This window comes from Heliangelus exortis, chromosome 3 (genome assembly GCF_036169615.1).
Source record: "Heliangelus exortis chromosome 3, bHelExo1.hap1, whole genome shotgun sequence".
In the NCBI taxonomy this organism is placed as follows: Eukaryota; Metazoa; Chordata; class Aves; order Apodiformes; family Trochilidae; genus Heliangelus; species Heliangelus exortis.
This window is the reverse complement of record NC_092424.1, coordinates 4,687,308-4,701,729: the sequence shown is the minus strand read 5'-3', so window position 1 is coordinate 4,701,729 and position 14,422 is coordinate 4,687,308. Positions and strand designations below refer to the sequence as shown.

Here is a 14,422-nt window from a genome sequence, read left to right as displayed (position 1 = left end):
AAAAAAAGTAAGTACTAATGACCTCTGCGAGTGGTTTTTATGTAGGAAAAGGCAGGGAGAACCATAATCTAAGAAGAAAATTGAATTTATCTTCAATTAGAAGTTAAACATAAGAATTATGTAGTAAGATAAGATTTCTCTCAGTTCTACAGTTGTATAAAGAGCACTCTTAAGGCATGATAAAAATGCTGTGAGCTGTGCATGCTAGTGGGCACACCAAAGACATTTTCTTGTATTTCATCTTTATAACATTATTATTTGTAACATTATTAAAATACTCAGTGTATTGACATATCTGAGAGCAGCCCTACAAAGAATGACTTTGTGGTATTGGTGGATGAAGAACTGACCTGAGAGCCAGTCCTGTCCTGGGCTGCATCAGAAGAAAGGTGGCCAGGATGCTGAGGGAGGTGATTCTGCCCCCTCTGCTCTGCTCTCATCAGACCCCATTCCAGGTGGGAATTCCAGCTCTGGGCTTCCCAACATCAGAAGGACACAGAGCTCTTGGAGTGAGTCCAGAGGAGGGCCACGAGGATGGTCAGAGGGCTGGAGCATCTCTGAGGACAGGGTGAGAGAGTTGGGGTTGTTCAGCCTGGAGAGGAGAAGGCTCCAGGGAGACCTTACAGCACCTGCCAGGACCTGGAGGGGCTCCAGGAAAGCTGGGGAGGGAATTTTTACATGGGCATGGAGTGATAGGAGAGGTAACAGTTTTAAGATGAAAGGGGATAGATTTAGGTTAAATATTAGGAAGAAATTCTTGACTGTGAGAGTGGTGAGATCCTGGCACAGGTTGCCCAGAGAACCTGTGGACATTTCATCCCTGAAGTGTTCCGGGCCGGGTTGGATGGAGCTTGGAGCATCCTGGGCTGGTGGGAAGTGTCCCTGCCCATGCAGGGGGTGGAACAAGGTCACCTTCAAGGTGCCTTCCAAACCAAAGGAGTTTATCATTTATATCCTTTTGTGTTGTATTTTCATGTCAGTGTTTAAAAAATCACCCAGACTACTTTGGAAATCCTGTTTCCCTGAACACTCCTTGTTTAAACAATCCTTTGGACTCCTGGAAGGAAGTTACTGTTTCAGTGGCCATCCCTGGGCATTGGACATGAGTTCTGAGGTGTTTGTATGTAGTGAAAATAAACTGCAATGTGACAGTGTTATTGTTACCTATTTCTAGGCACATACAAACCATGTCAATCATGATGCTACTGTAACTGAGTTTATTAACTCCTTTGGGATGAAGAGTCCTAAGTTTGCTGGTCTTTGATAAGCAGAAAAAAATAATCTGTCAAGCTTTAATGTATTCATTTCTTTGCTCCCTGCCTCACATTTTATTTTATTTTTTTTTTAATAAGAATGTTTATGGCATTAAATGTAGGGAAAAAACACTTTCTGAGCTCCTCGTAGCACCTCATATCTTGACTTAAATAAGGGAAGGATTTATATTGCAAACTAATTTGATCTGATCTTTTTTTAAAAGAAAATAACAACTCTGGTAAATGCATATTATGCTTATTTGCAGCATCTTAAAACATTGCTATGTTGGCCTTTTTCTTCAAGGAAATAAAGTACATAATATTCTCTCTCATCTCTTGGTTCAGTCTAATTTTATGCAGTGGTTTAAAGGGTGGACTCTGCCTGCAAATGAACCTTCACATCATGAGTCATGGTCTTTCTTAAAACCATTAAAGCCATTGAAGAATATTTCTGTATCTAAGTAATTCTGATTTTGTAAGGAAATCAACACTTAAGAAAGAACCCAAAACCAGACAGTAAGGCTGCTATCTTTTCTTATTTGAGGAAGATGGGAGATGTGACCTTTAGAACAATAACTGAGTCAACAGTATAGGTTTGATTCCAATCAGAGAAAGATAATGTTAACAAACCAGCTGTTACTGTTATACACAGCTAAATAGTGGTTTGTACTCCAAATAAAGGAATGTAAATAAATCTCCATTTGGAGAGAGAGGGGGAAAAGGTGAAATACATTTATTCACCAAATTAATCATAGTGGAGAGATTACTTGTCTTTTAAATGGAACAAAACACTTTTCTTTCTCTTAGGTCCTATTTTTTACTTACATTTTACTTACATTTTTCTGTGAGCATCCTGTGGGCATCATATGGGAATGTGGGATTATTGATGTGTTGGATCTTGAGGTGGCAGAAATAGAAAATCATACAGAGTCTCATTAGTTGCAGTTTCATGGGGTCTTGTGTATATAAAAGCAGCGTTAGAATCTTACCATTATTGATTATAAACATTTTAATACACTGGCTCTTTTTCTTTTTTTTTTTTTGAACAGATACAAGAAATTTGTCTGGATTCTTAAAACTCAATTGAATGCATCTGAACTGAAGGAAGTGTTTTAAGATTGCTCTCCTGACAGAAGCTGTACAAAAATGGGACACTGAGGTTTCTGCTTGCACTTCTGGGAAGTTTATTGGCCCACAAAAGACAATGTAATTAAAAAAAATAATAGAATATTTATGCAATAGTAGTGGTTCCCCTCCCTCTGACTGGACATGAGTGATCAAAGGTCTTTGCAAGAAGATAAGCACAAAGTTAGCAGAACTTCCTCAAAGTTCAGGGAGTCTTCAAGAAGCATGCAATCTGATGATTATTTTGCAAGAAAACTTAAAGCCTTGAATGGTAACATGGGGCCCCCTGTCTCTTCAAATGCACCGAGCAAAACTGAAAATAATCAAACAAATGGTACCCCAGCTGTGCCTAAAATGGGTGTTCGAGCAAGGGTGTCCGAATGGCCTCCTAAAAAGGATTGCTCCAAAGAGCTGAGTAAAGCTGCTTGGGAAAACAGACCTCCAGCTGGCTATGAAAGTGTCACCTCAGTACTTCCAAATGGACAAAACGACCAAAGTGATGGACAGCAAGAAGAGTTAGAATTGGAATTTACAGAGGGAAAATACTCCATTGGAGAGCTTTTCGTTCATTCCCCTCAAAGGGGACTTCACCCCATAAGGCAAAGAAGCAACAGTGATGTGACCATAAGTGATATTGATGCTGAAGATGTCTTGGACCAGAATGCTGTGAACCCAAATACTGGAGCAGCTCTTCACAGAGAATATGGCAGCACCTCTTCCATTGATAGACAAGGCTTGTCTGGAGAAAACTTCTTTGCAATGCTCAGAGGGTATCGAGTGGAAAATTTTGAGCATAAAACCCACGCCCCGTTTGGATTTTCTGAGTTTTTCCACTGTGATCCCACGGTTTCTCCAAGTCTCCATGCTGCTGCTCAGATTTCCAGGGGGGAGTTTGTCAGGATTTCTGGCTTGGATTATATGGATAGTGCTCTACTTCTCGGTCGAGAAAGGGAGAAATCTTTCAAGAGGAGGCTAAAATCAGAAGCAGTAGAAACTTCTCTCTTTAGAAAATTACGAACAGTTAAAAGCGAGCATGAAACTTTTAAGTTTTCCTCTGATCTGGATGAGAGGCTTGACAGAAATGTTCGTTCTTGGAACTGTCAGAGATGTTTTGCACATTATGATGTCCAGAGCGTTTTGTTTAACATAAATGAAGCAATGGCAACCAGAGTAAATGTAGGAAAAAGGAAAAATATAACCACTGGGGCTTCAGCTGCATCACAAACTCAGATGCCAGCGGGCCAGACAGGAAACTGTGAATCTCCTCTAGGAAGCAAAGAGGACCTCAATTCAAAAGAGAATTTGGATGCTGATGAGGGTGATGGGAAGAGCAATGATTTAGTACTGAGCTGCCCTTACTTCAGGAATGAAACCGGTGGGGAAGGAGATAGAAGGATTGCACTTTCTAGGGCAAATTCAGCATCTTTTTCTTCAGGTGAAAGTTGTTCTTTTGAGTCCTCTCTGAGTTCCCATTGCACAAATGCTGGTGTTTCAGTGCTGGAAGTACCCAGAGAAAACCAGTCCATCCACAGAGAGAAAGTGAAGCGTTACATCATTGAACACATTGATCTTGGAGCATATTATTACCGCAAGTTCTTCTATGGAAAAGGTAATTTTTTTAAATGCAACTGTTGTGAGATATTCATATATGAGATATAAGGTGCTTAGCAGCAACTTTCTCTATAGAAAGACAGAAGTATTACAAGTGATCCTGAAAGTCTTGACTAAAATGTTACACTGGGTCTCCCAGAGGGATATTCAGCAACCAGTGGGTTATGTATAAAGTGGTATAACTTGTGTTGTATATAAGAGGACTTGTGTAAGGTCACCAAGTGTGGGGTCAGGCAAATCAGGATGTAAATGAACTTCTCTGGATCAAACTTTCTCAGTGGGGAGGAGGCAAGTTCTTCTATGGAAAAGGTAATTTTTTTCAATGCAACACTCATATATGAGATATAAGGTGCTTAGCATCAACTTTCTCTATAGAAATACAGAAGTATTACAAGTGATCCTGAAAGTCTTGACTAAAATGTTACTCTTGGCCTCCCAGAGGGATATTCAGCAACCAGTGGGCTATGTATAAAGTTCTGTAACTTGTGTGTAAGGTCACCAAGTGTGGGGTCATTCAAATCAGGATGTAAATGAACTTCTCTGAATCAGACTTTCTCAGTGGGGAGGAGGAAGGGAAGATGTTTATATCCAGTAAGTGCACTGGAAATACTGACACCCAGAGTCAAGATCTTTTTTTCCTAAAAAGGTGCTTCCAAAAGAGAAGGTTTTACTACTGACTCCCTTCTTTTAGATTCTGCTGTCTTCAAGTATCTCCTGGGGCTTTTTGTACTTACATGTCAAATGAGTACTCCTTAAACAGAGAGCTTAGGATGACGTTTAGGTTGTCAACTTGAAGTACTTTTCAGTACTGCATTGTGCAATGCATGTGAAATCTCTGTGAAGAGAACTCTGGAATATCTGTGTCTGCCCTTTGGGTTATGAATTACAGCTCAGTCTTCTTGCTGTTACTAAAAGAAACAATAAATCTGCTTCTGTCCTTTAAAGACTGACTGTTACTGCCCAAGTCTTCCTGAAATCAAACTTCCTCTGCTAACTATATTTGAACAGCAGGAAATAAACACTGTACTGTACTTCCTCCCCTGACTCTTTGCAGAGGACTCAGAAGAGGATCTAGTACAGTGTTTGTTGTCACAGTATGGTAGACACCTAGAGCACAGTGACTTCATGTAAAAAGCAAGAAAGAGAAGAATCTGGATCTGTCATAGAAGAGGAAGATGACCCAGAGCTAAACATGGAACAAGCTGGGAAGTCAGAGTTTCAAACTGGCTTTTGACCTGGGCAGGTTGTAAAGGATCAAAAAGGGATGAGGGAGTCAGAGTGGAAGAGTGAAGGGAAACATATGAAAAGGATGGTGTGGTTTTGAGGTGTGAAGAGCAGACAGGGCTGACATGGATGGAAACGAAAGGAAGGTTGTCAGTGGACAAAGGTAGTGGCAGGATAAGGGAAAAAACAAAAAACACAATGAAACAAGGATCAAGCCTAATGAAATTAGACTTGTTTGTGAAATGCTTTTGTTGTGGATGAATTACAGGTTATAAAGGGCTGAACATTTTTTGTGAAGAAAAAATGTGTTTTGTCAGAGGGAATAAAAAAACCCCACAGAGTACTCAAAACCACTTTAAATGATATACTATAAGCAAACCTAATGACCTCTCTAGAAGTTGATGTGAATATAATAAGCTGTAATTAACTTCTCTTCTGGTATTATGTATATGTGCATTATCTTGACTAGAAGCAAAGTATATTTATATTAATATAGTACAGAAAAGTTAATAAATAGTATCTGAGAGCTTTGTTCCACACAGTATACCTCTAGGAAACCTTATCCTTGTTACTAGTTGTTCTGTTGCTAGTTTTTCAAAAGTAAATATGATGTGATGCCTTTCAATTCAGTAATAATTTTTTACCCTCTCACCTTTACAGTGCTGTGTAAGACAAGCTCTGGTGTTCATTATCTTTCTGTAGAGCTGGTAGAGAAGCTACATGAGAGGAATCTCTATTGCATGGCTCTGGTGAGAGAGCAAGTCAGGGCAAACACCTTGCTGGAACTTAAAACTTAGTTTTCTGTACCTATTATCTCAAGATATCAAGCATGTAAAGAATCTCCAGATGATTTCCAGCTGGACACAGTTCTCACCTAAGCAAATTTTATTGTGGGCAGAAGAAATAAAACAGACATTTCTTTGGTCACTGAAATGCCTTCCTGCTGTGCTCATCTCCCATATATGAAAAAGTGACATTTATATGCACACAGAGTCTTACTTGATGCTATTCCATGACAGTGAGCTTTCCTAGCTGATTGTTCATTGAATTGTAGATTAAATAGCACAGTTGAATTTAGCAAAATAATTATGGAAGGATGAAATAAAAATTCAGGAAAAAACGATCACTTATATATAAAGGCATATGCAAAGCCACCAGATTTCTTTGCCTTTAACAAGATACCCATGAGAAAGAAAAAACTTTCTCAATATTAGGTTTGGTTCACTGTTTTATAATTGGCACTTGTCAGCATACAAATTTTATTTCTGTTTTAAGATGCATGGAAGAAACACCCTGACATGTGTAGCACTAATTATTCTGTTCCTTTTCAAGAAATGAGAGATTTGGAATTCAGTGCCTTCTGAAATGAGCTGTAGTTTTAGACTGCATATTTATAAGCTTTGTAACTATTGTTAAAATCAAATCCAACAGGACTGATGTAAAATATGTTAATGTTTGGAGAAAATATCAGTTCTAAGGTCGATAAAGAATAGAGTATTTTATCTTGTGGTTTTGATTTATTAATGGTGTCCTTTAGTGAACCATGTTTTTGTGGGATAAAAGGAGGTGAGAAGAATAAAAAAACCTGGATTTATAGAAAGGATAATTGAAATATGCTTTTTAATCACTGATTTGTCATTCTCTACTTGTGCAGTTATCCTCATAATACCTCCAGACTTGACTATTGCTCTTAATGCTTTTTATTTGAGGGATGCTTGCAGCCATTTCTTAGTATTTTGTTGTATCTATCTGCTTACATGAAGTGCCCTACAAGAAATGTCCAGGCCTAGTCAGCCTTTGATATTAACCCAGTTTTGTGTAAGACTTTTGTATTACAAGAAAAGTTGACAATTATTCCTCAAAATGAAAAAGTAAAAAATTAGTATTGTACCATCTGTTCTTAAACAGCTACAAAATAACACTCTCATCTCTTCTCACCAGTTAATACTTTTAAATCAACATAAATACATTTAAATAAGCCTAATAAGTTTGTACTTTCTGAGATTTAAAAAAAATGAGTCAAATTAAAAATGTTTTCCTCATTTCCCAGAATATCAGTAGCCATGCTATTATTTAATTTACTTCAGCTTCTTCCATTCCCATTCTTGAAACTGCTTTATCCGTTTTATTTTTAAAATACATAAATAATGTCTTTGGGTTTGTCTTTCATATTGTACAAGAAGGTGTCTCCCAAGCTTGCATTTTTCTGCTCTGTAATGCTGCAGCCAAGAGAAGTTAGTAACTATAATGACCTTTCATAGATTCACATGAAAATTGAAGACTGCATAAACCCTAAGTGAGAAGTTTACTTTTTGTCAAAGCCTCAAAATGCAGCTGTGGGAATTTTTTATATTCTTGAAAGTGTTTGGCCTCTGAATCTTTGCCTTCCTTTCTTACTCATCTGTAAAAAGCTGTTCCATTTGATAGATGTGCCCATTAAGGCTCACAATTTTAATTTAATACTGGGAAATCTTTGAGGTATAGTTTATCCATGCAGGTGGGATGCCCATGCTGGGGAAGGAATGTTGCTGGTGAGAGTGACCAAGTAATTTTTATGACTGTGTCCCCTTCCAAAAAAAGGATGCTAATTGTAGTGTGCTTTTAACTCATTTTCTCCCCACTGGGAGATGGACTCTGCCTGCCACTAACCACCCACATACTATATAGGTAGCTTTTTGAAAGGCTACTGGAAACCTAATTTAAACAAGACTTTCATATATGTGGAGATAACTTCATCTTTTTTTATCTTTTTGTAATTTATTCTGAAATTATGGATGACTTATCTGTTAAGGACATTTCACAAAAACTTCTTTTAACATTTTTATAAATACATTGTAAAAAAAAGAAGTATCAAACTAGCTCAAAAATGCTAGTGAAGTGGTTTCTAATCCAGACAATCTTAAAAGGTGAAATTTGGCTATTACTTCATTTCTATTGAAAATATGGAATTATTCCATAAATAGGATTGGAACATTATTCTGGAGGTCATGCAGGCTCATGACCTATTTAAAACTGACTTTGGGGGTAGGTTCTGAATAGGTTACTCAGAACCTATTCCCCTTTAGCTGTCCCTTTAGGTTTCAACAATCTGTAAAGATGGAGATTTCACAAACTATTGGCAACCTGTCCTTGGTTTTGATTCCCTTCAGTCAGAGCCTGCATCTTGTAAGGGCTGCATCTTGTAAGGGCTGCATCTTGTCCTTTTTTTCCCTATCTGGGAGAAGAATCTGGCTCTCCCTTCTCTATAGCCCCCCCCCTCAGCTAGTGAGACCCTACAATTATCTCTCCCCCCAACCTGCTCTTTTCCAGGCTGCAGAAACCCATCTGTATTTCAGCCTTTCCTCATCTGCTCTGTGCTCCAGTCTCCTCATCATCTTGGTGGTTTTCTGCTGGCCTCGTCCCACTCTGTCCCAAACTGGACACTGCTTCTATGTAGCCACAAAAATGTCAAACAGAGCCAAACAAGCAGCTTGGTGATCCCCAGGGTCCCCAGTCCTTTTCCACAGAGCTGCTTCCAGAGTTGGTCCCCAATCTGTGCTGTTGGATGAGCTTGTTCTGCTCTAGGTGCAGGTCTGTGTTCATCTTGGTGAGGTCTGTCCATTTTTTTCTGATTGTCCCAAGGAGATTTTTGTTTTAATATGCCAGGTTGGGAATTTCAGTGGGTTAGGAGCTGCTCCACAGGCACCTCAGCTGTCCCATCTCAGGAGCAGCAGCCTCCAGGAGAAAGGGGGAGAGTGGGCAGTGAACACAGAGACCTTAGGACTGTACAACTCTACCTGTGGGGTTGGGTTAACCTCCTTTGCCCAGTTTCCTAAAATATTGCAATGTTTATGCATTTCATACTCTGTGCACATACTGCTTGGGTGCTAAAAGCCTGGCAGTTGTTCCCTTTTATCTCTTGCACCCAACTACAGCCCTACCCTGCAGTACTTGAAGTGTTCTCCTTGAGCTTGGTTGTGGACCTTGCTGAGGATGGGTTCAGTTCCATCATTTAGATAATTTTTAAAAATATCAAATACTAACAGCTCTACCATCAGCTTCTGAGAAACCTTTTAGTAACTGGCCACTCTTTGGAATTCATGTTGCTGATCACAGTCCCTTCAGGCCATCTCTCCAGCCAGTTTATGTCTACCTTGTAATTTGCATGTCCAAACCACATCTTTTCAGTTTAGCTACACAGATTCTGTGGGAAACTGTGTAAAAAAGCATTGCTAAAGTACAAGTAGGTGACATTCATTGCTTCTTCCTGCTCCATGAAGCCAGTCACTTCATTGTAGGAAGCAACTGGGCTGGTCATGCATGATTTGTGTTTGGTAAATCAGTCTCCAAGCATCCTTTTGTCCTTCATCTGCCTGGAAATGTCTTCTGTGTGAATTTGTTCCTTAATCTCCCTGGGAACTAAGGTTTATGGGGTCTGGTCTGTAGCTTCCCAGACCCTCTTTCTTGCTCTTTTAAAGGTCTGTGTAACCACTCACTGACCTTTCAAATGTGAAGAAGTGTGGCCTTACAGTGACACTGGATTGTTCCCTCCACATGGATCCTGTTTGGTTCCGTGGACGTGAGCATTTTGAGGCTGCTTCAATGCTCTCTGTTTGGTTTCCTCCTCTGTCAGCAGTGCTTTCCTCTCCTGGACTGGGCCAGTTTGCTCAAGGATTAATTTAGCTATTTATCAATGACAGAAGAGTTACCAGAAGTTACTTTTTAAAACCAAGTTCCTGCATTGAATGGAAAGCCTTTAAAAAAAGACTAAACCAAAGTTGAATGAAATTAAGAAAGCTATGTAGCACCATTTGTTTTGTTTTTTTTTTTTAAAAGACTGTTAGCTTTTGTTGAAGACTTTATACATTTAGTCTCTCCGAAGTAGCTTCTTACAGCATGAAGCAAAATTATTAATTTCATAGTAATAAAAATTGCAGAAAATTATGTCATGATAACCACACTTGAAGTAATTTGAGTGATGTAAGCGACCAGTCTGCTCATCAAAGTTAGCATTTTTTGGGTTTTGTACTTATTCTGCAGTTCAGAATATCACAAGACACTATATTTACATTCTTCATGAGATATGATGACCATTTTCTAGGAGACTCAGACTTCATTATTCTTTTCTCTCTCCATTCACTCTTGTGCAAAAGAGCATCAGAACTACTTTGGAATAGATGAAAATCTTGGACCTGTAGCAGTCAGCATCCGGAGGGAGAAGGTTGAGGATGCCAAGGAGAAGGAAGGATCTCAGTTCAACTACAGGATAGTTTTCAGGACAAGTGAGGTAATGTACTTTCAGAAATTCTGCAAAGGAATGGAAAAATGAAAATTTAAGTTTGGATCAGACTGTTTGATGTGAAGTTTCTAATGATAAGAAGAAGTGAAGGGGGAAAGGGTGGCAAAACCCCATAAAAACTGGTACTAAGGCTTATTTGTACTTTTGTGTTGAATTTCAAAACACTCTTAGAAGCTTTTTTCTGTTAGATGTACTGATATGCTTCTCCATAAATGATTTGTGGAAGGAATATTAATGTGTTGATAAAAATAATTGTGTTCTTTGGAGGAATAGCTCACTTGGGATCCTTGTGGATCATAAATTCTATTTCAAGTGAATTAGTACCTCTTGCAAACTAGTTTCTGCTTCATCACAATAGCTGGCTTTTATTTGTATGAAAATACAGTGTTATTCTTGTAGCAAGCAACTATGAAGTTTCATAATCCTTTGGACCTTTGGTTTTTATTGTGGTTAGGAGAAATCTTACCTAGACCTGATATCTCTGGGCTCATGTGCTTTTACAAGCAGATACAGAAATAGGCTGGTTTTATTGCCAATAAAGAGGGATTTCTGTGTATATGTGGGGAGATGATTCAGCTGACACTCACTTCTAAGAAATTACTCTCTTTTTGCCAAATCCAATGTAGATAAAGCATCAGGGTTAAATGAAGGTGCCCTTAGCTGTGCCTTATCTCACCTGTTCACTCTCATATTTGACTGCTGAGTCTGCTGGGGTAGCATGGCATTAAAATTAGCAATTTTCAGTTTTTCTGGTGTTTAAATATTATTTGACACAAAAAGTAAGGAAAGGGGGAATTCTGATTCTTAGGAATCAGAGTAAGTTAATTAGATAATCAGTTAATTTATTTAAACAAAAAAATGTATTTGTCACAGAGTCACTCAGTAATCCTTTTCCTGGTTTAAAAATTAAAACTAGGAATCTTTTTCTTTCCATTCTTCCATGCTTTTGCTAAAACCTCAGGTTTCTATCTTCAAAAGCCATTGTAGCATTAGAATTAAAAATGTTTTGTGTGTGTTCCCTTTCCTGCAGCTTACTACACTTAGAGGAGCAATTTTAGAAGATGCAATTCCATCCACTGCTCGGCATGGCACAGCAAGAGGTCTGCCTCTCAAAGAGGTTTTAGAGTATGTAATTCCAGAGCTGAGCATTCAATGCCTTAGGCAGGCTTCCAACTCACCCAAAGTACCTGAACAGCTGCTTAAACTGGATGAACAAGGGGTATGTAGCACATTACTTTTCTTTAGAGACTATTCATTTTACTTAAAAAACCCAAAACAAGCATTTTTAAATATTTTGCTGGCAATTTAGTAAGCAGGAATTTGTAATGCAAACCATTTACTTGTTTGGTTTTGGAGATACTTGCTTATTTTCATTGACAAAATAAGGTTTGCTCTTCTAAGCAAATTATTTTTAAAATAAATTACAGCTTAGAAAAAAATATTAGTCTGTGGATATTCTCTTTAAATGACTAAGAGAAACGTAACTACAATTTTAACATCTGTGAGAAGGAATTTTCGTGATCTGTATTTGCACTTTAAGGTGTACAAATGCTGAAATGCAAATGAAAAGACACCTAACATTTTATTAATATTGTGCATAGGTAAAGAAGTAAAAAAGTATGACATTTCCACATCTAAATTTTTTAGTTCTTTTTAACAATTACATTTTCTGATTAACTTGCAGTAGTCTTATAAGAATAGACTGCTTCTGGGTTCAAATAACTGAAATTGTGATTGAGGCTAAGGAGCTAACTACATGGCAATGAAACATTCATATAACTTAAGTATGGAGAGAAAATGGAGAGGCTTCTTAGCTTCAATAAAGTGAATCTACTTCATTCAAAACTAGTGATTAACTTTATAGCTTCTGAATAGTATGTGAAGGACAGGCTTGTGATGGCTTTAAAATAATATTATCAAACCATGTTTCTGAAAAATGTTCATTTAAAGTGATTGCACTTTCTAGGCAGAAGTTGGTATCTGTGATAAAGTTGAATCAGTTGGTGGATCCAGTTGTTTATGATGCTGGTTTAATAAATTCTTCAAGCTAATTCAGTTCTGAATGTAGTGATTGCTTTTAACATTGGTGGTGGTTACCAGAATTCTCTCTTCTCTTGGGGCTGTAATAATTGCTCAAAACCAAGTACATGTAGACAGAGGAATAAAATTGCTTGGGGAGGGGGGTGTATATGTGGTTTATTTTTTCTTGCTAGTTTTGCATGTATATTTTTCTGCTTTTGTTCACTGTAGTATTTAAGGAGGACTTCTACTTGAAGATTAATTATGCCAAATATCCCCCTTTTTTTGTTTTTTCCCTGTGCTTGTCAGTATTCTGGTAAAACAATAAAGGGAAGTCAGAAGCACTGAGTTCTGAATCAAAGAATTCCTGATGTATGGTTGTTTTCTGACTTTCCTGTTTGAGCTCCAGAGTGAGTTTAGGTTAATCTCATTAATAATATTCACTGCCCAAAGGGGTAGCATGCTCTGGGCAATATAAAGTACTACTTCATCTGACCTGACCTGAATTCTTCCCAAACTCAGTAGAAGTATTTCCCAAAACTGGAAAATGGAGATTTGTCCTTTGAACTGACCACAGTAATTCTTTACTCATCAACTCCAAATTTTGAGAAACATACATAGCACTTCTTTCTGTTTTGGGTGATCAGTCCTGAAAATTGAATCCTTTTGTGAGGTAGCCTGTCAGCAGGCAAAACATAATATTAATGTATCTTGTATGCTGCTTATTATGGGGTAATTACTTGAGCAGAGACAGAAAGCTGTGCATAGAACTGAAATGAGATCCATTTATGCTTTTAATCCTCTTATGAACTCCATGCTTTCAGTTTATAAATCAAGCAAATACAAAAAGAGTTATGCTTGGCAAATGAAGGTGATGACTGACTCAAGTGTCATAAATTGAAAAATATGAATCATGAGCTAGAGGATTAATACTGTCAGCAGAAGAATATTCATTTTTATGGTGGTATATTAAACATTTGTACAGTTTCTTAGCAGACTGAAGTCTCTTTTGGTGCTCTGACTTCATTTTCTGCCTTTTTCACAGTTTTCAGTGAAATCTATTATGTATTATCAATGAAGTGTGTGGCTAAAACTTTGTCTCTAGAATGAAAGTAGAAAGTAGTTAGAAGGTCATTCTATCTGTGGCCTTAAAAAATCTTCATTAATTTGATCATCTTAAGGATTTTTTTGTGTGTTGGTTGTGCATGAAGGTAACTAGAGAAACCAGAGTGCTGTCAAACTGAATCTTGAATTGCTTGGGAGACAAAGAAAGCTTAAAAAGCAGCATCATGGAAACACAGAAGGCTGCAAAAGCATAGTGAAAGCTTTTATTTCTCTAGGAGTGATGAGGATTTAGATAATGGTTTTATTTTTTTGGCTTGGGCAACTGCCTGATATACAATGCTAATCCTGAAGTTTGATAAAGAGAAGTCCATAGCTGGAGGGTTGATTTGAGTTGTGAATATAGATAAATGTTTTACAGGAATCTGGTGTGACTGATGGTCTCTGTCAGTTTGTAAAGCTCTAAAAGTCATCAGTTAATACAGGACTAATCCATTCACATGCAGGTTCCCTGGCTGTCATCTTAAGTATGCATAAAAGCTAAGAAAACAATACTCTGCTCAAAAAGTAATGAGCTCTTTTAATACTTAACATTTTATAGGCTTTAAACTTACTTTTATAGCATTTCTTTTTCATGTAGTTTCTGGAGTTGAGGCTCTAGTTGGTTTAATAATTATTTAACTGTAATCTGATTTCTGACTTGAAATACATTTTAAAACGGGGAATATTTTTGTTAATTGATGATTTATGAAGAAGGCAAAAGATTGCATAGAAGTTGGTGTTCTTGACTGCCTGTTTTAACTGAAATGCATTGAACTGTAGAATGTAGAAATAAGGGAAAATAAGCTCA

The 14,422-nt window shown here is 37.7% G+C and overlaps 1 protein-coding gene across 9 annotated transcripts in view; it reads left to right on the top strand.

Moving 5' to 3' along the window:
- The window catches only part of SIPA1L2 (signal induced proliferation associated 1 like 2), a 119,594-nt gene that overhangs the window by 48,145 nt on the left and 57,027 nt on the right, over positions 1-14,422 (top strand). For all 9 annotated transcript variants that reach the window (XM_071738972.1, XM_071738977.1, XM_071738975.1 and 6 more), the window contains exons 3-5: positions 2,303-3,987; positions 10,346-10,479; positions 11,522-11,710. In XM_071738972.1, coding sequence (XP_071595073.1) covers positions 2,523-3,987; positions 10,346-10,479; positions 11,522-11,710 — 1,788 coding nt within the window. In that variant the 5' untranslated portion in view covers positions 2,303-2,522. The remainder of the gene's footprint in view (positions 1-2,302; positions 3,988-10,345; positions 10,480-11,521; positions 11,711-14,422) is intronic.